The 26,829-nt window shown below is 41.0% G+C and overlaps 1 protein-coding gene across 1 annotated transcript in view; it reads left to right on the top strand.

Moving 5' to 3' along the window:
• Positions 1-26,607, top strand: part of LOC134418036 (sucrase-isomaltase, intestinal-like) — a 60,100-nt gene extending 33,493 nt beyond the window's left edge. Inside the window, exons 13-23 of the mRNA XM_063155886.1 lie at positions 2,391-2,508; positions 5,356-5,524; positions 6,045-6,161; positions 8,753-8,901; positions 12,831-12,915; positions 15,422-15,478; positions 17,115-17,245; positions 18,055-18,143; positions 19,159-19,208; positions 23,497-23,655; positions 26,440-26,607. Coding sequence (XP_063011956.1) covers positions 2,391-2,508; positions 5,356-5,524; positions 6,045-6,161; positions 8,753-8,901; positions 12,831-12,915; positions 15,422-15,478; positions 17,115-17,245; positions 18,055-18,143; positions 19,159-19,208; positions 23,497-23,655; positions 26,440-26,499 — 1,184 coding nt within the window. The 3' untranslated portion in view covers positions 26,500-26,607. The remainder of the gene's footprint in view (positions 1-2,390; positions 2,509-5,355; positions 5,525-6,044; positions 6,162-8,752; positions 8,902-12,830; positions 12,916-15,421; positions 15,479-17,114; positions 17,246-18,054; positions 18,144-19,158; positions 19,209-23,496; positions 23,656-26,439) is intronic.
• Positions 26,608-26,829: the final 222 nt, after the last annotated feature.

The raw sequence follows: 26,829 nt of genomic DNA, 5'->3' as shown, positions 1-26,829 counted from the left end.
CCAGTGTTTAAGGGCTTTCTTTTCTATTTCACTTTCTGGAATAGGTGCCTGTTTATAGCTGTCCAAGACTTTGACTTATGTAGGTATGAGAGTACCCTAAGCTGTTTAGTCCAGTAAGACATTAGGACCTTCCTGGGGTTAGCAGAGTTTTGGGAGGTCACTATTGTCTTAGGTGATTTCATCTGTGCCAGTCCCAGTCTCAGAACCTCAGGCTTTTTGTCAGTGTCGCCTTCAGCCTCCTTATCTAAATTTTATAACCATGATTACATGGTTTGAACTTCTGCTTAAAGCCAGATGTCCTTCAAATCAATTTTCTATAAAACACTTTATACTGAAGATTAATATGCAATTGTAAAATAATCAGTATTACTGAGGCAGAATACAAAATACTTATAATAGAAAAAAAGCATGAAACTATGATTCATGTGGTAGCATTTTCTCTCCTATCCCACCTTAAATTTATAGGGCTAATAATCAAGAACCACTGGGACATTAAGTGTGACTTTCCTCAGAAACTTAGTGTCTTCTTCAAAGATGTATCGGTCAAAGTTACTTGGAAATTGCCTATAAATTAAGTTATTTCTCATGTAGATCACCGACACTAGAGTCTTTGTGTCTAAAGATCCAAACACAAGGATTGTAGCTGTAGTGGCACAGCAGGGCTGAGAGGCTAATGGGGTTTCAGGTACAGAGAAATTTTGATAATGAACTGCAACCATACAGGAAGTGCAATTAGGCAGAGAGATTGCTTGCTCATGGAGAAATATTTACAATAGTGCATGCACCTAATTAAGCATGAAAAAAAAAGAATTTTGAGCATTCACTTTCTTTTTTATTTAGAGAGAATTTCATAATATTTGCAACTCCATCTCTAAAAATAAACATAACGTTGACTTGGTTTGAAAAACAGGTGTCTGCTAAGGAAGGCAGTAGCTTCCTTTGGAATGGGAAATGTAAAGCCCTTCTCTTCAAATTATAATAATTTCGAAATTAAGGGGCTCTCAGGCAAAGATAGCAATAACAGTTCTTTACTAGTATGTATAACAAAGCAAACAAAGAACAGCAGCTACAGCATTAATGATGAGCAGAACCCAGAACGCCCTCCCGGCCTTTTGGCTGCAGCACTTTCCTTGTCGGTGCAGTTCCGGGCACGGCCGGCAGGGGCGCTGCTGGCTGCCGGCGGGCAGGGCCGGTGCGGTGACTCCCCCGTGCCTGCAGGGGGCGCTGTGGCGCGGGCTCGGGCAGTGCGTGGTGATGAGGGAAGGGATGGAGGAGAGGCTTCTGTTCACGAACCGTGGAGCAGCTGGTCCCGGTGCCCCAGCAGGACTGTCAGAAGGAGCAAGATGGGCTGGCAGGATGTCTCAGCAGGCAGGGAGTGAAGGGTTACAGTGCAGCAAAAACTTAGAGCAGTGCTGAAGAAAGAGCAAGGGCAGGGCAGTGGTGACCCAGCTCCCATCAGGGCAGGGAGAGGCGAGCTCAGGATCCTGGACAGACAGAGATAGGTCCCTCTTTTAGTGAGGTGGGTGTTAATAAGGTTCCAGTTCCGTGGCTGCTCTCAAGAGCAGAGGCTCACGCCACGGCAGAAGAAGCAGCCCTGGGCTGGGCTCCGGCAGCAGCAGCAAATTCCCTTCCCCAGGCAGCAGCTCCGACCATCCTCCTCCGGAGCTCAGAGGAAGAGCGCCAGCAGCTGCCCAGCCCCATCCTTTACCTGCCCAATTCCTGCGGTGTCTCTCCCCTCGCAGAAAAACTCCAGCTAAGAGAAGTGCAACCAGATGTCCTCCTCCCCTGAGCTTGACCACTCCTGTTTTTCTTAGGTACCCAGTCATTATGCTTCCTGGCAGCTTATGGGAAAAAATTCCCTAAAAGGAACAAAAGGAAGGAAACTATATATAAACATGTATCAACATCTGATGTGCCCCTTTCCTGCTGAACTTCATGAGGCATTTTCAGATGGAATTTTTTTTTGCACCAAACAGGCTTTGCCAGCATCTCTGTGCTATGGGATCAAAGACCAGGCAGCATCTGTGCAATATTTTGTTACCTAAAATTTGTCATTGTGTAAAATAATATATTCTTAATTCAGCAAAGCAGAAATTTTCTTTCTATTACTTACTGAATACATGACACCTGTACAGATATTTTGAATTATTGGACAAAGAACTTGAAATTAATTATCAGTGTGTACTCAGTCATCTCCCCTCTCCAAGGACACGTGCCTGTGTGCAAACAAGTATTTGTGGCTATGTGCTAGCCTCAGATCAGTGCAGCTCCAGCACTGCAGCTTTTCCTCTTCCCCAACATTTTGGTGTTTTCACCCCTAAATGTGTAGAAATGTGAAGAGATTTGAATTGTGATGTATATGATTTTACAGTGGTTTGTATCATTCTCAGGCATCTCTGATCGTTCCCTGGCGGAAAAGACACTGTGTCCTGACTCCAAGACTTACCTTGGGGACCACTACAACACACACTCTCTCTTTGGCTGGGCCCAGACAGAACCAACTTACAAGTAAGTTTTCTAAATATTTCTAATCATATTCCAGGTGATTAAAATGCATTTTAAAAGCCAGTGATGTTACTTGGAAAATCTGTAATATTATTTAATAAGAAACAGAACCATGTCTTGTTTCATTGTTTGCCATTTAGTAAGAAGTTTCAAGAAAAAAGAACCCTGGAACAAGGAACAGAATCCTTTCTAATTTTACTTTTCTCATCTAAATCAGGATGTATGTATAAGGCCTAACTTTACAGCTGCTTTTGTATATGTACAGCAAGATGCTCCTGTTAGGGCTTCCATGTGCATTGGCAGCAGAAGCAGCCTTGTGTGGTGTCAGGGGTATTTATCTGTGCCTTCACCATTGTGATAGAGTTTCTGTCACTGGCAGTGGAGAATCCAAACAGTTCAGGTGCCCTGGCTGCTTCTGGAGCTGCTTCTGGTTCCTGGCAGGCAGTGTTTTGCAGATTGGCTTGGGGCTCAGTTGGTTCAGGAGGTTAGAGCTGCATTGCAGTACAGTTGCTCTCAGCTACTGTAAAACTCATTTTGCAGCTGGGAAGCACTCAAAGCCAGCTTACACAGGCAGGCTGTTGCTGTGGAAAGCTGGCTGTTGGATTAAATGAAATGGGCAGATCATGGCTTTTCCAGCAGGGATTGAGCTAAAACACTGGGAAATTTCATTCCACAATGGAAGAGCCAAAGCAGGGGTCCGTGTGTGGCCTGTTTCAGCATTTAGCACTCATTTTCAGAAGCTGGATTCTGATAGCATCCAGAGGGCATGGCTAAGTGAGCCTAATTCTGGTGTTGATGTGTTTGTGTTTTATATGCCAAGTCCAGGGCAAGGGAAGCCCTGGGAAAAAACAGAAGTAGTTTGCCAGCTCTTGTGGGTCTGGCTGAAGCGCAGTTCTGCTTTCGAGAGAAGGAACAGGAAGCCCTTGAACCTCAGACTTCTTACCATGGTTTTTGGGCCCCTATTCCCCAGTCTTTGAAGAGATCCTCCCAACAAACTTATTTTGCTTGGCCAAATGTGGAGAAGACCACCAAAAGTATATGCAGGGATTGGTTTTGGTGCAAAGCTGGGAGACTTTGCTGAAGTATTTTTTGTACATATTCATTTGGGTTTCTCAAATAGATTTCCTTTCAAGGCTGGTTGTATATCCTTTCTGCATTCACTCTTCACAAAGAATATATTAAATGAAATTACTGACAGGAATATTCAGCACCCAGCATCAATTGCAGGATATTGGATGAAAATGAATGACAATTTCATAATCATATAAAAACACAATTCTAAGAATTATTCTAAGGCAGACAGAGAATAGGAGATGTGTCATCTGGCCTATGTCAAATGGTTTGAATTTGAATACATAAACTAGCTGCAATCAGTTTGTGCATAGCTTAATGCCAAAAATGATATTCTGTAAATAATTTAAATCAACAAATGCATTTGACAACATTAGGACCTGCTCTGCAATGGTTTGTGAAAGACTGAAATTATTCAATAAATTACTTGTTACAAATTGTTTTTGCAGCTCTGGATCATAGTTGAGTTGATCTGATATTGCCCTCATTAGCACCTGTATTTGCAAATGGAGCCAAAGGCAGCCAGAGGAGAGCACTCCTGCTCAAGACATCCATGAAAAGCTCCAAAATAACATTTATATGAAGCACACGGAGTCTTGTGCAGTTATTGGCCCAACAGTGCACCTGCAAACCAGAATCAGCAGGTCCCCCATGGTTAAAGAACTGCACCTCTTGCTGCATATGGCCCCTAAGGTTAATTCATTCAGCTTTCTTCCATGAAAGCTGCTGGGGTTTTTTGCTTCAGAAGCAAGTGTTGAAGCACTTTAAAGTCTCTGTGCCATCACAGACCCAAGAGCAAACACTGGGCCATGATGAATACAGGTGAAAGAACTCTTGATGAAATCTCATTAAGAAAAGGGAGAAAGAAGTAGATGGTGAACAATATGATTAATATTTCATGCTAGAATTTCCAAGAGAATCTAAATTGTGTTGTCCAAATCATATTAAAGAGTTGGATTTGAGTTCCTGCAATATAAAATACTGTAATTTACAATTATGTACAGAGTGTCCTATTCTGAGGAGTTTTGTAATAGATTTGTTTGTAAGGCACATTCTCTTGATTTTCTGGTGACACAGCAAAATTGTTTTCAAAAAGCAAAGATAAATTCATTGTACCACTAAATCTGTAATGAAACCTCATGTATCAAAAAAGACAGGAAACCAGAGAAAATACTACAAGGATGGGGTGGCATTTTGAATGATTACAGGTTTGTTTTCTATATTGATAACTTATTTTTTATAAGATGTTTAGAGATACTTTTGATATTTTTGTGTGGTTTTGGTTTTTTGGTTTTGTGTTTCATTGGGGTTTTTTGTGTTTTTAATTCCTGGATATTGGAACTTTATTTACCAATACAAATCTCTAAATAAATCCTGTGTTGAAAAAAATACATATTATATTCTTTTTTAGGAACTAATTGGACACTTAAGTAAATATACTAGTATAGAAAGGAAATTATGGTTTGAATTTTCATTTTGAGACTCAGCTGAGAATAAATTAAACACAAATTATTATTTAGGAAGATTAAAATACCTGAAGCAAATTGTTTGGTGAATCAGATAGATTTTTGTTTGTTGTTTGTTTTGTTTTGGCCAGTGTGTAAATCTTCCTTTTATTTGCAGTTTGGCAGCCACACTTGCATGTGAGTAGGGATCACAATGATAATTGTTTCATGGTGATACCCTTTCAGATATAATTGTGCCTGAACGCTCAGGTTGATTTGAAGATGTTTTGGTTGCCATTCCTGCTTTTGATGATCTTGTTGCATTTCTGTGCAGTGCTGTCAAGCAGGCTACTGGGAAGCGGCCGTACGTCTTGAGCCGGTCCACGTTCGTTGGCAGTGGCAAGCACACTGCTCACTGGCTTGGGGACAACTTCTCTCAGTGGAAGGACCTGCGCCGCTCCGTCATCGGGATCATGGAATTCAACCTCTTTGGCATTCCCTTTGTAAGTCTGGCATCCTCTAGGCAGGTGCTGGCTCATACACAATACCACTTCAAATTAGCTCAAATGTTTTCTGAAACAAGCCACTTGAGATGGCCAGCAGTAACAGCCCCCACAGCCTGAGGAACTGCAGATTAAAAGGCTAAATGTCACTCTTGGCTGCTGAAGGGAAACAAAACCAACACTGCAAGATTTGGACTGACTAAATGTATGCCATCCAAAACTGATCTCTTTGTATTATGTACTCTATGATTTCAAATTATGTACTCTATGATTAGGGCTCCTTTATATATTTCTGGGTTTGCAAATTGGGATGGAGAATTTGTAGAATTATTGAAATACAGTCGGATCCTCCACAGTGAACTTAGTGCTCTAGGAGACAGGAGAATTTGTATCATTATAGAGCATTCTTATAAAATAATTAGAAACAGGGATTTATTTCCAAATATTATTTTTATTAGCAAATTTCTGTAGTCTCTCATTTGGGGCCTCGGTCACAATCACAAACACAATTTTTCCATAGATTGGTGCTGATATCTGTGGGTTTAACTGGAACACTACCTACGAACTCTGCCTGCGCTGGATGCAGCTTGGATCTTTCTATCCATTTTCCAGAAACCACAATTCAGAGGGAAACATAGTAAGTAAACAAAGTTACATAAAGCTGTAGCCTATGATTACGGTTATGTGGACAGTGATTTGTGTTGCTTTCTCCAAAATTAACCTGCCCTTCTTGGGTAAACTGGAGCAGTAGGTGAATAGGAGTGCTGCACTGAGAGCCGGAATTACACAGTCAAATGTAAATTTTTCCCATTCATAATGTAAAGATGACATAGAAACGCTGGTCTTCTCACGCTGTTGGTAAAATTCATCTGTTTCATTTTTACCTGCTGAAGCCCAGGTTTCATTTAAGAGCCAGTGAGTGTCAGGATATCTTCCTAGTCCCTTGATTGCTGCAACTTTTATTTCAATACTTCTGTAATTATAGTAAGTATTGCAGGGAGGGGAGAGAGGTCATTATACACCATGCTGGCTGTTTAAAAGCAAGTTACAAACATGTGAGAATTCCAAGGAAAGGCACCAATAAGTGACATCATTATCAGCCAAACAGCAGCCAAGACCAGAAAAGGCTAATGAGCCATGAGATGAATGAAAAAGTGCAGCCTTAGTCAGGATCCATGCCCTGGTTTCAACACCATAAAAATCCTTTCAAGACTTGTTGCAAACAGAAAGACTTATCAGGTCATTTCTAGCTATGAAGTTTGAAGGTCTTGCAGCCTTTGTAATTATTCTGTGTTTATCTGGAACCGTGATGAAATGGTTCTGTTTGTTCAAGAAATGTTTGGGGTTTTTTCCTTCTGTAAACTGATCTGTGCAATGCTGAAGCTCAGGTTATTTGCCAACCTTCAGTTTCTTTGAAGTTGCATCATCAAAATGCTGCAACATTTACACTCCCAGGGAGACCTCTGTCTCTCCATGAAAATATTATGGATATTCAGCAATTGGGTAAATGTAGGAATAATAAACCATAGTACTATCATTAAGAGGGTCAGGAATTAGCCTGTAGATCCCTGAGGTATTTCTTTGTAGGAGAAGAAATGTCTGTGAGGCATTAGCTGTTGATGTTGAGAAATATTTTCCATTTGCCTCTCCACTAAAGTCAGAGGTGTACATATATATATATATATTTATATGGTTGCTTGGCCCTTTGAGCATGCAAACAGAGTCTGACCTGGGTGAGTGGATATCAATCTCATATTTACAATTTAATAAACAAGAAGAGAACAGTGGGTCTATATGATGGGTGCTGCAACTGAGAGATATATTTGGTTTTATTGCATTACTTAAATCCATTTAAAATATTGTGTTCACGGAAAGAAATGAACAGGCATTTTGGGTGACTCAGCATCACCTAAGAAGTCTGGCTGGTTTTTTGTGAAATTAAGCAGTGTTTTTACAGTGTCAGAACACTGGTAAAAATATAGTGCAATTTTTGAAATAATAGATGGATGCTCTGGAGCTCAGAGCCAGCAGGGAGTATTCTTAGTGAGTAATTCTGATATAAACATAATAATGGTGAAATTTTACTTAAATATTGAATTTAATTAACATAAGGTTAGTGTTAAAATAAAATCTTAAATACCTACTTTGCCTAATTCATTGGGTGTTTCAAACAGTTTAATTAATATTTTTCTTGTCTGAAAAGCACTAAATATAAAAAGCTTTGTTACTTCTGTTGCTCTTGCATTTCATTATCCTTGGAATTCATCATATTGTCTTCAGCTTTAATGAGAATATTGAGTACTCTGGGAAGATTTCATCAAGGAGAAAGGGAGCCATGTGATTTGCAAGCTGGCTGTTTAGCACTGGAGAGGTTGACAGGAGGAATTAAAGGAGATGTGGCTCTTTCCCATATCAGCACTGCCCTTGGCTGCGTGCTCTGCCTGCCATCCCAGGGGAGAGTCAAGGTTGTGTTGGAGTAGGACCAAACCCAGCCAGTGAATACAGACAGGCTGCTCCAACCTGCCCCCCTGATGGTGGCACCCAGTGCACGCCCTGCCCCACAGGAGAGCATTGCGGGCACTGAGGAGCTGAGGGGCACTGCTGATGTGTGGCTGTGCTGTCACTCAGGGCATCCTAAAATGGGGCACACAGGAGGAGAAATCAAGCTTCTTGAATGGATGAAATGTTTTCTGTACCACACACAGTGACTTTGGTCACCTGTTGGCTTCAGCAGGGTTATGAGTTTACTCTTTTACCTAGACTTGCCTTTATATTTGTGGCCAATGTAATTAAGGTTTTGACTTTGATCTGCAGATTATCAGTCTTCCCTTTTTCGTGTGTTTCATCTCCTTTGTCTGAGAGGGCTTGCATCTCCAGGATAAATTAATTTCTAGATGCTGGGCATCTGTTCCTGGGCACAGGCATGGAGCCCCAGCTTCTGTCTCCCCACAGGCTTAGGGGTGGTTGCAGAGGGGTCACATACATTTTGGTGGGGCCTGATCATTTAGAACTCACTGGAATTTTTCAAGTTAAGAATTTTATACAAATGTTAGTTCGGGAATAATGGATGTTGTTCTTAATATATCTTGCAGTTTGCAAATGAGTGCTTTTTATTTTAACACTCACTTCTGTAGCATCAGGCCAGCCACAGCTCTCCTTATGCTGCACACAGCTTCTCTGCTGAGTTTGTTTCAATGCTCAGTACAAATCTAAGCTTTTCCTGGACAGGAACAAGACCCAGCCGTGTTTGGAGATGAATTTGCCAAGATATCTCGTGCTACTCTTCGGATCAGATACTCCCTGCTGCCGTACCTGTACACCCTGTTCTACGAGTCTCACGTTCACGGAGGCACCGTGGTGCGCTCACTGATGCACGAGTGAGTTTGGAGTTTCTTTGTCATTCTAATTTGCTCACAAAGTAGTTGAGCTCTTATGTATGTAATGGTTGATATCCTTAGGAGAATATTCATAGTATTATTATTGCATCATCTCTTTTAAAAGAACAGTTGAACAGTTAAATCAATCAAGTTATATGCACTAAGGTAACTCTTAATATATGCAATTAATTTCCATTAATATACAACCTTATTTGTTTCCAGTAGGGTGAAAAAGACAAACTTAAGAAAGAAGAATTCTGAAAAGTTTTAGTCTTAGGCAAATATATAGTTCTTTTTTATTTCAAAAATGAGAGTCACATACCTGTATTTACTGTATTTGAATGAAATCAATGAAATCTGTATTCTGATCCAGAATGCTAAAAGGCCTCATACAGAGAGTCCAATGATCCATAGCATTTGGGGTTTTTTTTTCCAATTTAGCACTTGGATCTGCATGCTATCTATGAAACCCACATCTGTGTCCACAAATTGCACAGAGAAAACAGAGATAGAGATGTTGGAGTGCAGAAGCAGGTGCAAAACTGAGATTAATAAATGCAGACTGAAAAGCCACTTTGAAAATTAAACTCAGATTTTTGGAACGAGTAATTTTTTCTTTTTTGGAAGAAGCAGGAACCCCTCTGAGGTTTATGAATGCTTTATGCAAAGACTTGAGCAAAAGGAGTGCAAACAATACATATGAAAGCCTGAAGCTCTGCCACAATTTCATTTCATTGGTGCAGGCTGTGTCAAAGACTGTGTAATGTTCTTTTTTCTCCCCTGTAGCTTAAAAACATTCTGGTTAAAGGGTAAGGCATTTTGTGCAAATTAAACTGAGGTTACACCAAAGTGCACACCATTCAAGCATGGAAAGGATACTTGAAAAAAATCTGTTTTGCTTACTCAGCATAATGGTTAACTGATACATTTTAAAAGAGGTATCCTTCCTCTTTCTACTTGGCAATGTCATTTTTCTGGATAAAATTAGAGAGCATAGGTACTCATAAATTACAATTAGTGATATGCTATTTAAAGCATTTATTTTAGGTCTTTTTCAATATATAGTTTAATATAATGTAGTTTGTGTTAATATTGGAAATGCCCAAGTTAATTTTGGCATTAATGTTAGCTAATCTCTGCTAATACAGAATTGCTCTAGTGTCATTAAAGCTGCCTTTCTGACCCCTACCAGCATACCTGTACTCTATGTGGGCCATGTCCACATTGGCAAATTTCCAAATTTGCTTTGATTAGAGTTGTAGGTCAGTCTCAGATGCACCAGCAGAGGCTTTTGTCAGATGAAACTGAGCTGAGAGGTTCACTACAGACACTGATGGGAGCTTAGTCAGCAGGACCAGAGTTTACTGGATTACTAGGAAATAAAACCTCTCAAATGCATGTAAGTAGGATAGGCATCAGGAGATGTTTCCCTTCCCACTGCCCCTGCTGGCATCCTAGCCCCATCACTTGTTCATGTTGCCAGAGCTAGATCCTAAAATGACTTAAAAGTGTTTCTTACTACCACTAGTTAATTCTGGTTACTATTATTCACTGCTCTTACTCAATGTATATTTCTTACTATTTCTAAGCAATATTAAGTGGTTTAGTAGTGGATCTGCCCAAGTAGAGAAAGTGACCCAGATGCTAGCAGGAGGAGAAATGTGGGCTTTTAAGAAAGAGAAGTGAAACAGAATTTTCAGTGTATGGATGATGGAAGTTTACATACCCCTTGCCTCTTACTTGAAAAAAATACAAAGGAAAACTAAAAAACTCCTGCATTAGTGAAGTTCTTACGAGTTCAGAGTTCTCACCATGAAAACAACAGTACCCAGGCAAGGAGTCTCCAAGCAATAGCTGTTTCATGTGGACATTTCATTCCATTTGGAACATTTAGGGGTTCATTTCAGCTAACAAACATGAACAACATCCCAGTAGATTATTTTAAGTGTATTTAGTGTCTTGGAGGCTTTCACTCCATAAAGCGGAGGTATTGATACCTCAGGGGTCCAAAAAAGACTGTGATTTGGTAATCCATTAGTGGAAGGGACAGATGTGTTAAATGGCTAACCAGGGGGGAATATGACAGAAAAGAGGCCAGCATCTAACCAGAGGAAGCAGTAGATGGAATTAAAGACCTTTGATAGATGACAGCATGCTTTAATGGCTTACAGTTTCAAAACAGGAAAGTTCATTTGTTTGCTGAATTTGTGCTAATGGTTGCTATAATTGCAAGAGAAAATTATGCTGAGTTAAAGGGTGAGAGTCATCTTTCCATGTACAAATATGATTGATTCTTCTTTATTCATAATTTCTTGATCAGCTTTTTGTCCTGCAATCTCCCACAACAAAATGTATTTTATTATTATTTCAGTTTTATTACAGTTGAATTGAAAATACAGAGAGCCTATTGAGATGACAAGAAAAACTCATGTTTTATATTTCAAAAACTTTAGGACAAGGTAGTTCATCCAAACCCATAATCTTCTTTAAACATTTAAAAGTATTATGTCACAATGCAATAATGACCAAGATTAAGGTGTCCAAAAGAGCTACTGTTCTGGACAGAAAAAAAAACTCTGAACAAATTGAGGTTTCTTTCAAGCAGAGCCCAAGATACGCCTTCAAGAACATTTTTTTCTTAAGTTCCATGTACTCCCCTAAGTTTCCAATATTTTAGAAATCTGAGCACTCAATGGGTGTCTTTTTATTGCCAAGTTATCTTTACTTATCTGGGGAGATTGCTGTAAGCCTGGGCTGGGTGCAGTGTGTGCCTGTGCCCCGAGCAGGCAGGGTGTGGAGCAGGGCACTGACACTGAGCCACTCTGCTCCAGCCAGTGTTCAACAGAGACCTGGCTTCAGACAGGGGCAGCTGCAAAGCCCATCAAACAGACACAATAAAGGAATTTTTACACAAGAAATGTATACATCCTTAGAGAATAATATGTAAGTATGCAACAGGCAGTGTGAATTTGTCAAAAATGCATGAAAACCAGACCAGTTACCATCTCTGACAAGGCAGCAGGGCTGTTGGAGCGGCAGAGGAGTAGCAGAAGTCAGGAGGTACAAGGTACTTTGACTTTAGGAGGATTTGAGATGTGGATTTTTTGTGAATGTGATGTTCTTATAAGAACTAGGATCCATTAATTATTTCCTCAGGAAGAGACTTAGAGATGATTGAAAACCTATTTAAATTCTCAGTGATTTTATGCTGTATGAAGGGAGATTCCTGAGTTGGGAAGGATCTCTCTTCTTTGCCAGGTGCTATTCAATATTTTCATTAGCTAATGCACAGTGGAATAGAGATCTCTTCCCAAGAGAAGGCAAGTGATGCCAGGCAGATGGGACTGTGAGCATTCTGGAGAACAGGATCAGAATCCAAAACTGTTTTAGTGCATTGAATAAAATGGACTGGGTTCCATAGGTTTTCCATCCGTTCAGGAGAGGCAGCTAAAACGTGCAATAATGCATGACTGTTGCTCTGTGTTTGTCTTGCAAACAATTTCAAATGTAAATCTGTGAAAGCTGTAGGAGACCAAATCCAAGGATTTTCACAAATGCTTTAGATCCTAGAGCACAGTGTTTTTCCTCTGTGTTCCCTCTCCTCGGCCTGGCCCCTGTCCTGCTCATTGGCTCCCACAATGAAGTCTCAGCCCACTGAATAGAGTGAGTTGTTTTCCCACTGTTGCTGTTCTGAAAAGAAATCAGCTTCATCATTTTGTGAGAGTCCTGGTCTGCTCTGGGATGGTAGGTACTACTGAAATATCTGAATCTCTGTCCAGCTTTTGGCATTCCCTCAATCAGGAAAAATATTTGGCTGTGTTGAAGGATACTTTGAGGAAGCAGATTTCTTGTCACAGTGAGTAATATCAAAATATTTGGCAAATTCTCACAACTGTGAATTAACATTGTGTATTTAACTTTCAAAACAGATTTACCTCTGATCCGGAGACTCATGGAATAGATACTGCCTTCCTTTGGGGATCTGCCTTTATGATTGCTCCTGTTCTTGAAGAGGCAAGTACTGTAATTAAAAATGCCATCACACTGGAATCAAAGAAATGAGTGGTGCTTAGGGCATTGGATGACATTCAGAGCATGTTTGTTCATATCCATCCCTTTCTACTCTCCACTGTCAAAGCTTCAGAACACATTTCTGAGCAGCACAGGCAGTACAGAGCTTCTCAGTACTTGAAGTGGGAGGATGAAAGTGAAGGCAAAGCCTTTCCCTTTTACTCCAAGTGAGGAAAGGATGTAAAGAGGCTGGATGCTGCCCCTCACGTGCTCCTGTTATTGTGCTGGCAGCAGTCTCCAAGGACACACACAGAGCAGTAATTGTCGAGCTGGGAAGAAACACACAGATATGAAAGCAAACTGGTTTCCATATTACTGCTCACCCACAGTGTTTTGGAAGTGCAGCTCTCAGGGGCTGTGGTAGGAGTTTCCCAGCATCACAGGCAAAGGCAGTCATTATGGAAACGATAATGATAATGTAAGCTGCTAACAGGACAGGTTTTAAAAAGCAGCATTTTCCTCTGCTGTGCTGGGCACATGGCTCTCCCTGCTTGGCTGGAGCAAAGGTGTGTTTCTCTCCTTGCCCACCACTGACTGCTGGCAGCACAAGAGAGGTATGTCTGAGTAGATCTAAGTATTTGCATGGGATGTATCCCAGTGCTGTTTGCAATCAGCATGCTGCCAGAATAGCTGATGTATTTCTAGATGTTGCTGATGATCCAACATTTAAACAGGACACTGTTACCTTGTTTTTTAACCAACCCTTTTGTCTCTGTGAGTTTAGTATAAATTAAATTCTAAAACCATTCTGACCCCACTGAGGCACTTCATTCATTAGTCCTTTATCTTCAGACTCCCACAGGTTTCTAATAGCTGAAGAATAGAAAGAAGATTTCACAGGGTCTCAGACCAGCAGGATGATAAAGGAGGGGGAAAAATCCCTTCCCATGAAGACTAAGGGACAAACCAGGGGAGGCTTCCTGCAAAGAATTGAATAAAAGGGGACATTATAAAGATGAATGAAATGTTAGGGGGTTTAGATAAGGAGTTCCTGATGTTTTTTGAAGAACTGCAGCACAAAATGAAGGCTGCCTGTGGCGTGATGAGGGAAGCAGAGCTTGGAAGGCAGCACATTGCAGGGTCTTGCAGTGTGATAGCTGGCAGCCAGGGCTGTGCCAGTTGGCAGGGCAGGGGCAGAGGTGAGCAGTAACCTCACTGTGGCAGTGCAGGCCAGCAGTGACTGTGTCAAACTGCAGCTTGGCATCTGCTTGTGTAGAGAAGATGAGTCAGGGACGACTTGATCTTCACTCCTTGAGTCCAAGGATGAGAGCCAGTGAGATGTCAAAGAAGAATTAGAATGGAGAACTGCCTTGCACACTGGTTTGTTATATAGGAAGTCATGAAGGTGAGGTTCATGGAGTCGTGGAGTCATAGAATAGTTTGGGTTGGAAGGGACCTGAAAGATCATCTAAAGTTCCAATTCCCCCTGCCATGGGCAGGGACACCTCCCACTAGGCCAGGTTGCTGAAAGCCCTATCCAAGCTGGCCCTGAAATCATCATGACTCACATGATGGTTACACACTTTTCTGTAGACCAGAATATCCAGGGTTGTCATAGTACTGAGAAGAAATGGAGAGGGGAGCATCTTGCCTTTATAGGGTTTTTAATACATCTAAAATCCCTAAAATGTCAAATGGTAACTTTGCCTTAACTCTTTTCTTCCACCTTTACTTTTCTTGCTCCACAAGATTCCTGGGGTAGTCCTTGGGGCTAATCCATAATTCTGCAAAGGGACAGACATCTACACTGATAGTAAAAATTAATCTGTTTGTGAGAATAAGCAACTTGTAACGAAAATGGAAGTATGTTTTGATCCCAACTGTTCCTGGAGTTATTAATACAAAGTGCCTTTAGCATGATTACATCCCTGCAGCGATCTGACACAACACATGCTGCAAAATGGAGTACAGTAATTGTGCAATTAGCAAAACATTTATTATTTATTATTACTTATCTGCAACTTTAAGTTGTTTGCAAGAAGAGAAGGATCTGCATCCTCTGTATGCTAGAGCTCATTCTCTGCCTGTTTCTGGGATGGGAATGGTGCGAGGGGCCCTGAGCAGTGGTGTCCTCCCACTTCAGAGGTGAAGCCCTGTCTTGGAGAGGCTGCCATAGCCATTGCTAGGGCTGCTCAGATGTTGGAGGAGTGCACCTAGGCCAGTTACATTTGCAAGACATAGAGCTATGTACTACAATAAAATAATAATGTAATGTTGACTCATCCCAGGCTATGGCAATAAAACCCCCCAAATAGGATGGGCTTGTCTGTTTAGTATTATAGATTAGCCAGCACTAGTCCACTGCTATGACAATAACTCAGCCATAATATCCAAAATTTGATGTTATTAGAATATTCAGCATACATCTCTCCACGCACAAATATAATAAAGCTAATGTAATATCAGAAATACAAAAAGAAAAAGACTAATCTCTTTATAACAATTACAGGGAGCAAGAACTGTGGATGTATACTTCCCTGATGCACAGTGGTTCGACTACTATACCGTATGTATTTTTAAGATTCATTTTCTTACTTTTTTCCTGATAATTTAAAATGGTACAATTCCAGCAAAATAGCTTTTAGCAATCTTCAGCAGTATTTTTTACCTCAGCATCTGTAGATAAAGAAAACTAGAAAAAAAAAAGTCTGTATTAGGCTAGCTGGGAGAACAAATGACACAGCTTTCAGTTACATTTTGTTTTCTATTTTTGCCATGTAAAGCTCTAAGACACAGCAAACAGAATTTTCAAGAGCAGCCTAAACATGCATGAAAATGCCAGGATTTCTTTCTTTGCCCTCCACTTTTAATTCTCTTTCTGATACACTTCCACACACACAGACAGAGGCAGAAACCTAAGCCACACTCCTGAGAGCATGCCACAAACCCTCCTGTGCATGTACTTTTGCACATGCATCACTTTTGACAGAAGGCATATTTGGAAGAGCTGCAGAACAATCTGCTCTGTGGGACATGCCAGTCCCTTCTCTTCAGGGCCTTGACTTTTCCAACACCATCCCCAGGACTGCATTTCCAGAAGTGCTCTGCTGCAGTCTGCAGCCTAAGCCCAGCTTGGCTTCAATGGGAGCAGTTGAGCTGATGCCAGGAGCTTTCAGAAATGAGCCCAGGATCATCAGGCTGTTGTTAAGTCTCCTGAGTGTCCCTGGCAGAGGAGCAGGCAGGGCAGAACTGCTCTCAGAGGAAATGCAGACTTTTTTTAAAATAAGTTTGGTCATTTTCAGCATTTGGCTGGTGTCCTCAGATGGATGTTCATCCAATCCTTTCCTTTTTCTCTTTTCATGAGACTATTATGCTGCAAAGTCCAGCATTTAATTCAGCTCTCCTCATGGTTCCCTCTGAACACCTTTGCTGGGCTGGGCACAGGGACAGTGGCCTTTGTCCCTTGCCCTGCCTATGTGCCTCCCAGTATTTGGCACTTACTTGTCATGCACATGGTGCTTATCCAAACCAAAGTTGGATAAAAATAATAAATCATAATTATATGGTTTATATGTCATATAATTATCATAAATCATCATTATCATTTACAGAGGGCAAGAGCAAAGCCTTCCTGTTATTTTCTCTGTACATAAGTCTTTTTTTGAGGTTTTGAGGCATTAAACCAGAAAAGGATGATGCAGAAGAACTTAATGCTGGTTGTCTACACACACATAAATTTCACTCTCTGAATGCTGTAATTACTTCTTGAAAGGGGAAGAATTGTTCTTAGAAGAGAAGAAAATCTACAGTTTACATCCCCAAATGACTATGAATCACTTACCTTAAACTGAGTTGTGATAGGCTCCGTATGTATAAAAAGAGGAAGCAAAAGATTTTTTTTCTTTTTGCTCAGTGTCTTGATCAGTGGGTTTTTTTAACAGCATATGGAATAATGATACCATTTTTAAAGACCATTTGCTGTCTTGCAGTCATAATGCTTCTATCTCAGGCATATGGATAACTGCAGAGGCTAGATCCTCTTTCATGTTAAAAAGGAAACTAGAATAACACTCCTGAAATCTATATTTTAGTTTGTTTTCTTCACTGATGTAACTGAAATGAAAATTTACCCCTTGCTCTCTTTTTCAGTATGTATACTGCCAGGATTAGCATTTTTTTAACTGCATTAATTTTTGTGGTAGGGTCTTAAAGTGCCAAGTTCCTGGAAGAAGAGCCATGTTACTGTGTCTGCCCCACTGAACAAGATCCCTCTGTACATCCGTGGAGGGAACATTCTGCCACAGCAGGCACCAGCCACCACCACTACTGAGAGGTAACGTCACCTGTGTTTGTCACCAGCAGCCACGGTGGGGGTCAGACCCACAGACAGTCAAAAAAGCAATCAGATGAAAGTACAGAAGAGAGACTATCTGCAGCTCCCAGCTGCCATCCCAAGTGATAAGTACAGTATTTTTATACCAGTATTCACTCCATTTCATTAGGAGAAATCGCCTCAGAGATGACCCACGTCACTGTTAGCACAGCTGACGCCTACTCCTGGCTCTGTGGATATGCTCAGAACAGCTTTTGCACCTCTTACTGCCACACTGACCTGCTGTCAGTCATTCAGAGTAAATGTATGCAAGGGGAAAAACAAAATTCTTCTTGGGTGAATTTATCAAATGCTGTAAACAAGGTGGAAAAGCTCAAATCTTTCTTCAGGAAAAATATTTCTGCATGCAAATGGATAATATACTGGTTTCAAATCTGAAGCATGTTCAGAAGCTAGTCTGAGTAGGAAAGAGAGGCCAGCACTGTGCAGCCATAGTAAGGCAGTCCTTACTATGACTCCCAGTAAGACAGTCCTTACTATGACTCCCAGATCATCCAGTTATTGTACATTGAGACCACAAAAGGAGGGAGAGCTTTCCACATGAGCACTCAAAACATGAGAAATCTAGACGTCAGTAGGACAAGGCAAGGCAAAGATTTTGCCATCACTTTTAGAGTCCTTTTGGTGAAAGCTGTTGTCATTCTTCTGCCGTGACCTTTTTTGGGAGTTTGTGTTCAGAAGTTTAAGTTGCTTGGAAGGGCCAGTGCCCACAGGTTTGTACTGACACTTCTCAACGTGCTTGTCAACAGCCGCCTGAACCCATTTGGACTCCTTATTGCCCTGGATGAACAAGGAGAAGCTTCTGGATCTCTCTTCTGGGATGATGGTGATTCCATTGGTAAGCCTGGTCTCCTGCTGGGAAGCAGTACCTGCATACAGGGCTCTCCTCAGGCCACCTTTCAGCAGCATAATGGCACTACCTCCTGCTAGAAATAGCTGGAGAACTGACCTCAGAATGAGAGGTAGAAAGTTGAACCTTAGCCAGCAGTGCCCTGGTAGTCAGGAGTGGCACCTGGGGGCATCAGGCACAGCAGCACCAGCTGGGCAAGAGGGGATTGTCCTGCTCTGCTCTGCACTGGGGCAGCCTCATTTTGAGTGCTGGGGGCAGCTTTAGGCACCTCAATATAGAAAAGGACTATTAGAGAGCATCTGAAGGAGGGCAACAAAGATGGTGAAAGATCTTGAGGGGGAGCCATGTGAGCAGTGACTGAGGTCACTCGGTCTGTTCAGTATGGAGGAGACTGAGGGGAGACCTCACTGCAGTTACAACTCCCTCATGAGGGGAAGAAGACAGACAGATGCTGATCTTTTCTCTGTGGTGATCAGTGACAGGACCTGAGGGAGTGGCCTGGAGTTGTGTTGGGGGAGGTTGATGTTGGATATCAGAAAAAGTTTCTTCACCCAGAGGGTGGTTGGGCACTGGAACAGGCTCCCCAGGGAAGCAGTCACAGCACCAGCCTGACAGAGTTCTAGAAGTGTCTGGGCTATGCTTTCAGGCAAATGGTGTGACTCTTGGGAATGGTGCTGTGCAGGGCTGGGAGTTGGACTTGATCATCCTTGATGGTCCTTTCTAAGTCATCTTACTCTGTGATTCTGTGAAGGTGAAAAGCTGATAACAGTTGAAGTCAGTGCTTTGATATGAGAAATGTGTGGCACTGGGAGCAGTTGATCTGCTAGAGCGGGCAGTCTCTCACATTGTGTTCTCCTGAGATCAACCTAAGACTAGAAAAAGAGATTAAATAGCCCACAAATCATCTTAGCCTGACCTTAGCTGCTTGCTACAGTAATGTGAACTGCTTATGGATTTTGCTGCCTGTTTTGATATAAATCCTCCTTGCTTTGTGTTTTGACAGATACTATTGAAAATGAGAACTACTTCTTGGCTAAATACACATTCAGCAAAGTAAGTGGCAACATACAAGATACCTACTTATATATAGGTAGCTGTATTTTAGTGTAGCCATTGTAAAGTGCTGATCTTTATCTTCTAGCTCAGTCTATAAACCAGGTAAGCTAGCTAATGCTTTCATTTACAGCTAGCTACAAAATAGTCCAGCCATGATCCTGCAGTTTTATGTCTGCTTCATTGGGTATCACAGTGACACATGTCATTAATGTCCCTGCTGCAATATGAATCTGAAAAAAACCCACATTTTCAACTTTTTTTTCCCCTTAGTTGCAGTTTCTGGGGTCAAGGGACCTTTCTGTTGTGTTCCACCTAGTGACTTTCAGTCTGACAGGTGGGAGAAAGCTGGATTCCTCTCTTCAGGATATTCCAGCAACCTTTTAACTTTGATCACTTGATGTTTTTGTTTTGTGGTGCAGAGAATTATGTAGTCTCAGTTCTTTAGCTTACATTTCCTTGTGTGACAGCACAGACACTGCTCCCATGGTGGGTGTCCTGTGGAGAGATCCAGCATGCTTCTGGCAACCCACTGTGCTGATCAGATGCTCTGTGCAGCACAGGAGCAGATTAGCTCAGTATCAGTGCACTGATGCCTTTCACACAGTGCTCAGTTCTTTGCAGATATGTCCTGAGAAAGACCTGTAGAAAAGCCCAAGAGTCAAGGCTCAAATCGAGTAAAATACTGTGAAATATGTCTACCATAAGCTCATTAAGTATAGGATAGTAAGTTGTGGGAGTTATTGTAAAAAAAACCTACTTCCATAACCTGTCTCTAGAGATCTTATTTCATCTGCCAGTCTGGCATTTGGTAATAAATAGGATGTTGTATATAGACTATGGCATGGTTTAGTCCCCAGCCTTCTGAACATGAGCCCGTGTGTGCCCAAGTGGCCAGGAAGGCCAAGGGCACCCTGGCTTGTATCAGAAATATACAGGACTGGGGCAATGACTGCACCTCTGTGCTTGTCACTGGTGGGGCCACACCTCAGATCCTGTGTTCAGAGAAGGGCAGTGGAGCTGGTGCAGGGCCTGGAGCACAAGTCACATGGGGAGCAGCTGAGGGAGCTGGGGCTGTTTGGCCTGGAGTAAAGGGGGCTCAGGGAAGACCTTGTTGCTATCCATAACTGTGTGAAAGGAGGGTGAGCCAGATGGGGGTCAGTCACTTCTTCCAAGGAATAAGTGATAGGACCAGAGGCCTCAGGTTACACCAGGAGAGGATTAGATTCGATATTAGGAAACATCTTCACTGAAAGGGTTATCAAGCCCTGGAACAGGCTTCTTGGAGAAGTGGTGAAGTCACCATCCCTGGAGTTATTTAAAAGATGTGTACATGTGGCCCATTGGACATGGTTTACTGGTGGACTTGGCAGTGCTGGGTTAATAGTTGAACTTGATAACTTTAAAGGTATTTTCCAGCCTAAATGATTATGTGATTTTCATGCCACATATTCCTAAAAGTCCCAAAGTAATCTACAGAAAATAGTCAAAACAATAAAATCATGTAAACCCCTATTGTGATATTGCTCTTAGAAGATCTTTCAGGAGCAAGAGCAACGCAGGGTAAGCCAATGGGCTTTATTATGTAGCCTGGTATGTTCATGAGCTATCTTCCTGGAACTAACACCGCATGGGTAGACTTCAAATTTAATTTTAACTTATTTTGTTCTTGATTTACCAAGAAAAAAAATTTGTTCTCTTTTAGAAGAAAAGGGTATTTCAACAGCAAAAAGGAAGAAAAATCACTTTGGTTTTGTGTAGTCTGTGTATAGTAATTTATTGCAGTAAGGCTACAGAAAAACAATATCCAGTTTTATATTAAATTTTGAACTGTGCAAATTAGATTGTTGCTTCTCTGGCACTTCCATTTCTCATTGCTCATATTTGACTTCTGCCTGTAAATCCATGACTGAATTCCCTATCTGCATTCCAGTAATCTTTAATGTTGAGTCTTTATTATGTGTTTATAAAGAAAACAGTCAATCTCAAATAGCAATTTCAAGTATGAGAAATGTATGAAAGTCTTAGTATTTGTTGCACATTTCTATATTCTTAAAAAATGTGGCAGAATAATTTAATCACACTTAGTTTTAGGAGAACTCTCATGTTTCATTCCCTGAGAGATTTGCTGGTAAGATTTGACATCACAGCATTTACTCTGAGCCCAGGATGGGGTGTTGCAAAAGTAACAGCAACAGGATTAGACCATTTAATTTATATTTTCATTTAAACAACTTAGAAGTGTAAAGAAGAATTCAGGACTAGGGCAGGCACTTAATTCTTGGAGAATGATTCAAACTCCTGCTCTGTGGTGCTGTTTCACTGCAGCTGGCAATTTAACTCCCTTGGCATATCCCCTCCAATATTCATAGTGACTAAGTGACCTAAGTCAAAGTGTCCCCTTACATGAAGCCCACCAGGCTAGAAGAATACTTGATCCACCTGTATAAGATCCACTGTGCTTAGGGATGAGCAGGGAGCTCCTGATCCCCAGGGGTGGCAGACAAGGCAGGTATGCTCAGCCTGTACCAGGTGGGTCCCTGCTGTACTAAAGGGGTGGTGATGGAAGGGTTGTCCAATAAAGTGGAAGCTTTTGAAAGGATGCATTGGGCACTAAGTGACTGGATAGCCTGAAGGGAAGTTTCTCCTAAAATTGGTCCAATATTCAAGGTGAAAATGTAGGGGAAAGAAAAGGTGAAGTTGATAGGATCAGAGCTACATGGTAAGAAGAAAACTCATGACCCTTTTTGCTCAGAGTACAGAAACCCTGGCTCCTGGCATCAGATCAAGGGCTTCATGTTGCTTTGCATTTATGAGGTTTTGAGTGATATCCATAACTGCCTCAAGGAAGAAGTCAGGACCTTCCTGGGCAATTGCTTTAGCTGTCAGATGCCTGGGGAGGAGCAGGTCACATCCATGCAGACCATCCTGTTGCCCTGTGCAGGGCAGGGAGCTGGACTCCATGATCCTTATGAGTCCTTTCCAAGTCAGAATATTCTGTGATTGTTTCCCCAAGGCCTCCAGTTCCAGACCTTGGTCAGGGGAAATGGTCTCTGCTGAAGAGTCCTGCCTTGGGCCTCTGAGCTTGAGAGCTGAGTTCAGGATTACCCTGTGCTTCTGGGTCTGTGTGGCCACCTGAGCTGGCTGTCCTGCTTAGCCACACCTGAGACAGAATAAAACACCATAGGGAGGTGCTCTCTCTAAACTGAGCCTCCCTCTGTGCTGGAGCTCTGCCAGAGGGAGTAAGGCAGCACATGTGATAGATACCCTAAAAAATGCTCTGGAGGCTTTTGCAGGTCTCTCCCCATTTGCCAAGTAATAGCCAACATTCCTTATTTAGGCAGTTTAAATCAGTGTGCTGGGGCTTAGCACTTATTTTTAGTGTGGATGCCTGAAATAAGCAGTCTGAGCACAGCCCTAAGTTACATGTACTGTGATCTAGCTCCTGCTCCCCTCCTACAATGCACTACTGAAATAACATAAGCTAATTTATGCAAAAGGTTCCATCATGGGTTTCTCCTTGGCATATTTTTAAAAAGTCATGATTGCATAGCCATCCATCATTTCCTAGGCAGTGTAATTCATCTTTATTTCCTCAACAACTTTGATCACATAACAAATGCAATGATTCTTCTTCATTGCATGTATGGGAAATTACTGTCACTGGTGATCCAAATGAATTAGCTTAATGACTTTGTACACCCTTTGTACACCCTTAAATATGGGATGTACAGTAAATAAAAAGTACAGCAAACAAAGTTCTGTGGACATACAATGTTCCTTTAGTCTCCCTAAAGCTGGGACATACATAACAGGGATTTTTAGTAGGAGATGTGGTACATAAAATAGGGGCAAAACATCTAGCAGCTGCTGTTTGTGGAAGATACCAGTGTTTTAAAGCAGCTGGTTTGGGATGTTAATTAAATCTGTCTTAAGGTCACTAATTGAATCTCTGTGTCTGGATTTTGACTTTGCATATGCCACTGTACTCTGTAATGGGTACAAGAACAAAATTTACATTTATTAAAAGTAGAAAAATATGTCTTCTTGGACATGCTTTTCTATTTGTAATCCAATTAATGCTGTAGATGTGATTTACTTTCTTAGTATATAATGAAACCTTTCTTATGTACAAATTAATGTGACTGTTGTTTTTTTCCTTTATGACTTCAATATTTACATTGGAAGACATTGTGTATGTTCAGTGACAAGCATGAAACCTAAGTGTGCAGAAAGTCACCTCTAGAGAGCTGTCATGGCCCTAAGTTTTCTCTGTGGATTTTTCCAGGGACAACTGAAGACAGAAATAGTCAAAGATGGCTACCGTGGAGCTGACACTCTGAAGTACAACAAAATCACCATCCTTGGCCTGAAGCTGAGACCTCAGGCTGTGTCTCTGAATGGAAAATCCATCCGTGGAGATGCTGTGACTTATGAGATGAGTGGGGTAAGACCTGATCTGAAGTCAAGAAAAAACTTAGGGAAAGGAGGGTGAAGAACAGTGAAGAGAGTGAAGTCAGTGAGGGACAGGAACTGTCTCTCATCCACACCCCCTTACATTTTGAAGTATAACCAGACACCCATTCTTGATACAACAGTCTGACATTTAGGAGGGGGAAAGAAGAAAAGCAAAAGCAAGAACTCTTTTAGGAAACTTTAATCTTTGCTTATGTATCTGCACTCTCTTTTACTTAATGTCTGGCACTTACACAAATTTTTAGATTACTGAAATACTGGAAAGAAGATACAGATCCATGAGCTGAGAGCACAGTTAGCAGTTTTATGGGCATTCTTATCATTCTGATAAAATGAGAAAACTTGTCAAAGTTCTTTATCTGCTGCTGAAAAGAAGTGTTGTGGATTTTTTCTCACGATTACTCGGTGTCCAAAAATTATTCCAGTGTTGCTGGCTCTAAGGAGCATCTCCCTATCTTCCAAAGAGGTAAAATTTCAGCATCCTAAAGTGCCAAGCCTCAGTGTTCCAGAACAAAATGCATGACTTGCTTGTGCAGTGCTCCTCTGGCACCAACGTGGGGACATTGCAGAGGGGATGGACTGAGCACCCCTAACAAACCCCAGGCAGCCTCTGTGATCCCAATTTTCTTCTGCACAGCAGTATAGACAAAAGGAGCAAACCCTTTTGCTTCCTTCCCTCTGGCCACTTGTCCCATATCTGTCACCAGCCACCAAGCTGAAGTGGTCATTCACATTCTGTATGAGATGCATACTCACATCTCAGCACTGGTTGCATCCAGGGAACTCCTGGTGTTAACTCTGCAAAATGCCACTAAATCATCATGCAGTGAAAGATAACTGAGGCAACAAGTAGTGGATGTCACACCTTGTGTTACCTTATCCACTTGGCTTAGGGCTTAAGCTTCCTTTGTAACCAAAGAGTGATCCCCATTTTACATACCTGGTACTACCATTTATTTTATTGAAGGAATATGTAAAGGAAGAAAATTGCTGAGAATAAACTTCTGCCTTGGAGAATTGTAAAAATCTCACTTTCAGAGACAATGTCATAAATAAACATAATCACTATTGCCTCAAGGGAAGAAAATTGTTTAACAGCCTCTAAGCAAGCTGAAAGCAACATAAATGTGGCAGGGTAAAGAAAACACTCCATTGAGACATGCTTGAAGGTACCAATTACAGATATCCAGAAGATAACTGCAGACTAACAGCCTCATGTACAAATATGATTTTAAAAGACTAATAAGCTTGTCTCAAAAATATAATTTAAAATTTAAGAGCAAAATATCATCTTGATGACTTAAGATCTACTTCAAATGCTGTAGGAAAAAAACCCACCAAGCTGATGCTGTAGGGATCCAAAGCTAAAAAAAGAAAGTTAAATTTTAAATTTTCTACACCAGATAAATATATTCCTCTCTGAGAGGAATTCTGAGAGATTTAGTCAAACCTCTCTCACCATGCCTGTACAGATGTTACAATGTTACTATCTATATCCCTCTCACATTTGACCCTCTAAAAAAAAAATAAAAGAGCACTAGCAGCAGCTTGGGTTTAGATCTTGAATACTTATTTATGTAATTAAAAAAAATAAAATGCAAAGGGCAAATTTGCCACTTTCTTACAGGCTTAGTGAGATTACATTTTTGTATAATCGTTTTACAAGCAGAGACCCCACTGTTTAAAGGGCTGCAGTAGACAGTAACTTCTACCATATTGGTTTTGGCTTACAGAAAGCAAATTTACCTAATAGCAGTGCTGAAGTGCTTATTGAGCCATATTTATTTGTATATAAATAGAAACAGGTTGCTTAGTAATAAGCCACTTCTTTCTCTCTGATTCATGCAGCGCTACCCTAATCTGACATTTGCAATATCACAGAATCTTCCTATTCCTAGGAGTCTGTTATCTGTTTTTCCTCTGGAGTCTCATGCCTTAAGGAATTGTGCAGTGAGTGCAGCAGGGATGTTGGAAGGGTACATCTGTTGGCCAGGCTTGTGCTGACAGGGGGCATAGGGAAGGTTCTTTTTATCACACTTGCATCCTCTGCTGGGAAGTGCAGAGGCTCCCAACATCCATAGCTCCCCATGTCCAGGCAGTTTTGCAGTCTGGAGTATCCTCTCTGGCTGCCTGGCAATTTTCAGGTTGCTGTTTGGATGGGTTTGCAGTACTTTTGTCTGGATTTTGCCCTCTATTTGAAGAAAAGGCAAGTTATTCAAGGAGTGGAATTCCAACTCACTAAGCAGTGGTAGGGAACTGTTTCTGATGAAAGATGAAAATATTAGATGCTTTGAATGAGTGATTTAAGTAAGCACAGACTGTTAATGTTAACACGAATTTGTGGGCTGGCAAAGAGATGTGAATGGATATTGAGCATTTTAAGAGATTATTAATTCTGAAATCTAAAGATAAAACTGGTGAAGTACTAAAAATGGAAATTATGTGAGTAGCCCAAAATACATTAAATTTAATACTGAACAGGGAGACAGCAGGACAGATATTGTATTTACAATTTAATACTTAATTCATGTAATTGATTAATTTTAAACCATTCCTGAATTTCTGAGAGAGATGTTGAATTGGATACAGCAGTAGGAAGATGCATACTGCCAACAAGTTAGTCTCACCTACCAGATATATTAAAGAAATCCTGAAGGTGTAAACTCAAGTGTCACTTCTTATCCTCTGTTTTCAACTGTTTTGGGGTTTTTTTACACTAACATAATTCATTATTTTGTGTCTCTTTCTTCCACAGAAACTGGTTCTGCGGATTTCTGCTCCACTTACTAAGGAACTCAACATTAAGTTTTACTAGAATGGTCAGAACACACTGACTTAATTTAGCATCCTTAGCCCTCAGATATTTATCTCACTTTGCTTTTAATGTAAAAAAAAATTAGTCAATAAAACATAGCATTATGAACCTGGTGACTGATGACTGATCTTTTTTTTTTATATAGTATTTGTAACTCAGTATTCCTCAAATAAAATTTTCAATAGTAGTTAGTGAGTATTAACATAAACTGATGTGTGTTCAAAATAGCATAGAAGAAATTATCCTGAAAATTCTGTCTCACCAAAATGGAGGTAATATTTGGAAATGTTCTCAATGGGACCATATTCTACACAGCATACACTGTTTGGG

This window comes from Melospiza melodia, chromosome 4 (genome assembly GCF_035770615.1).
Source record: "Melospiza melodia melodia isolate bMelMel2 chromosome 4, bMelMel2.pri, whole genome shotgun sequence".
Classification (NCBI taxonomy): Eukaryota; Metazoa; Chordata; class Aves; order Passeriformes; family Passerellidae; genus Melospiza; species Melospiza melodia.
Note: the sequence above shows the minus strand (reverse complement) of the source record. Positions and strands in the feature narration are given on the sequence as shown.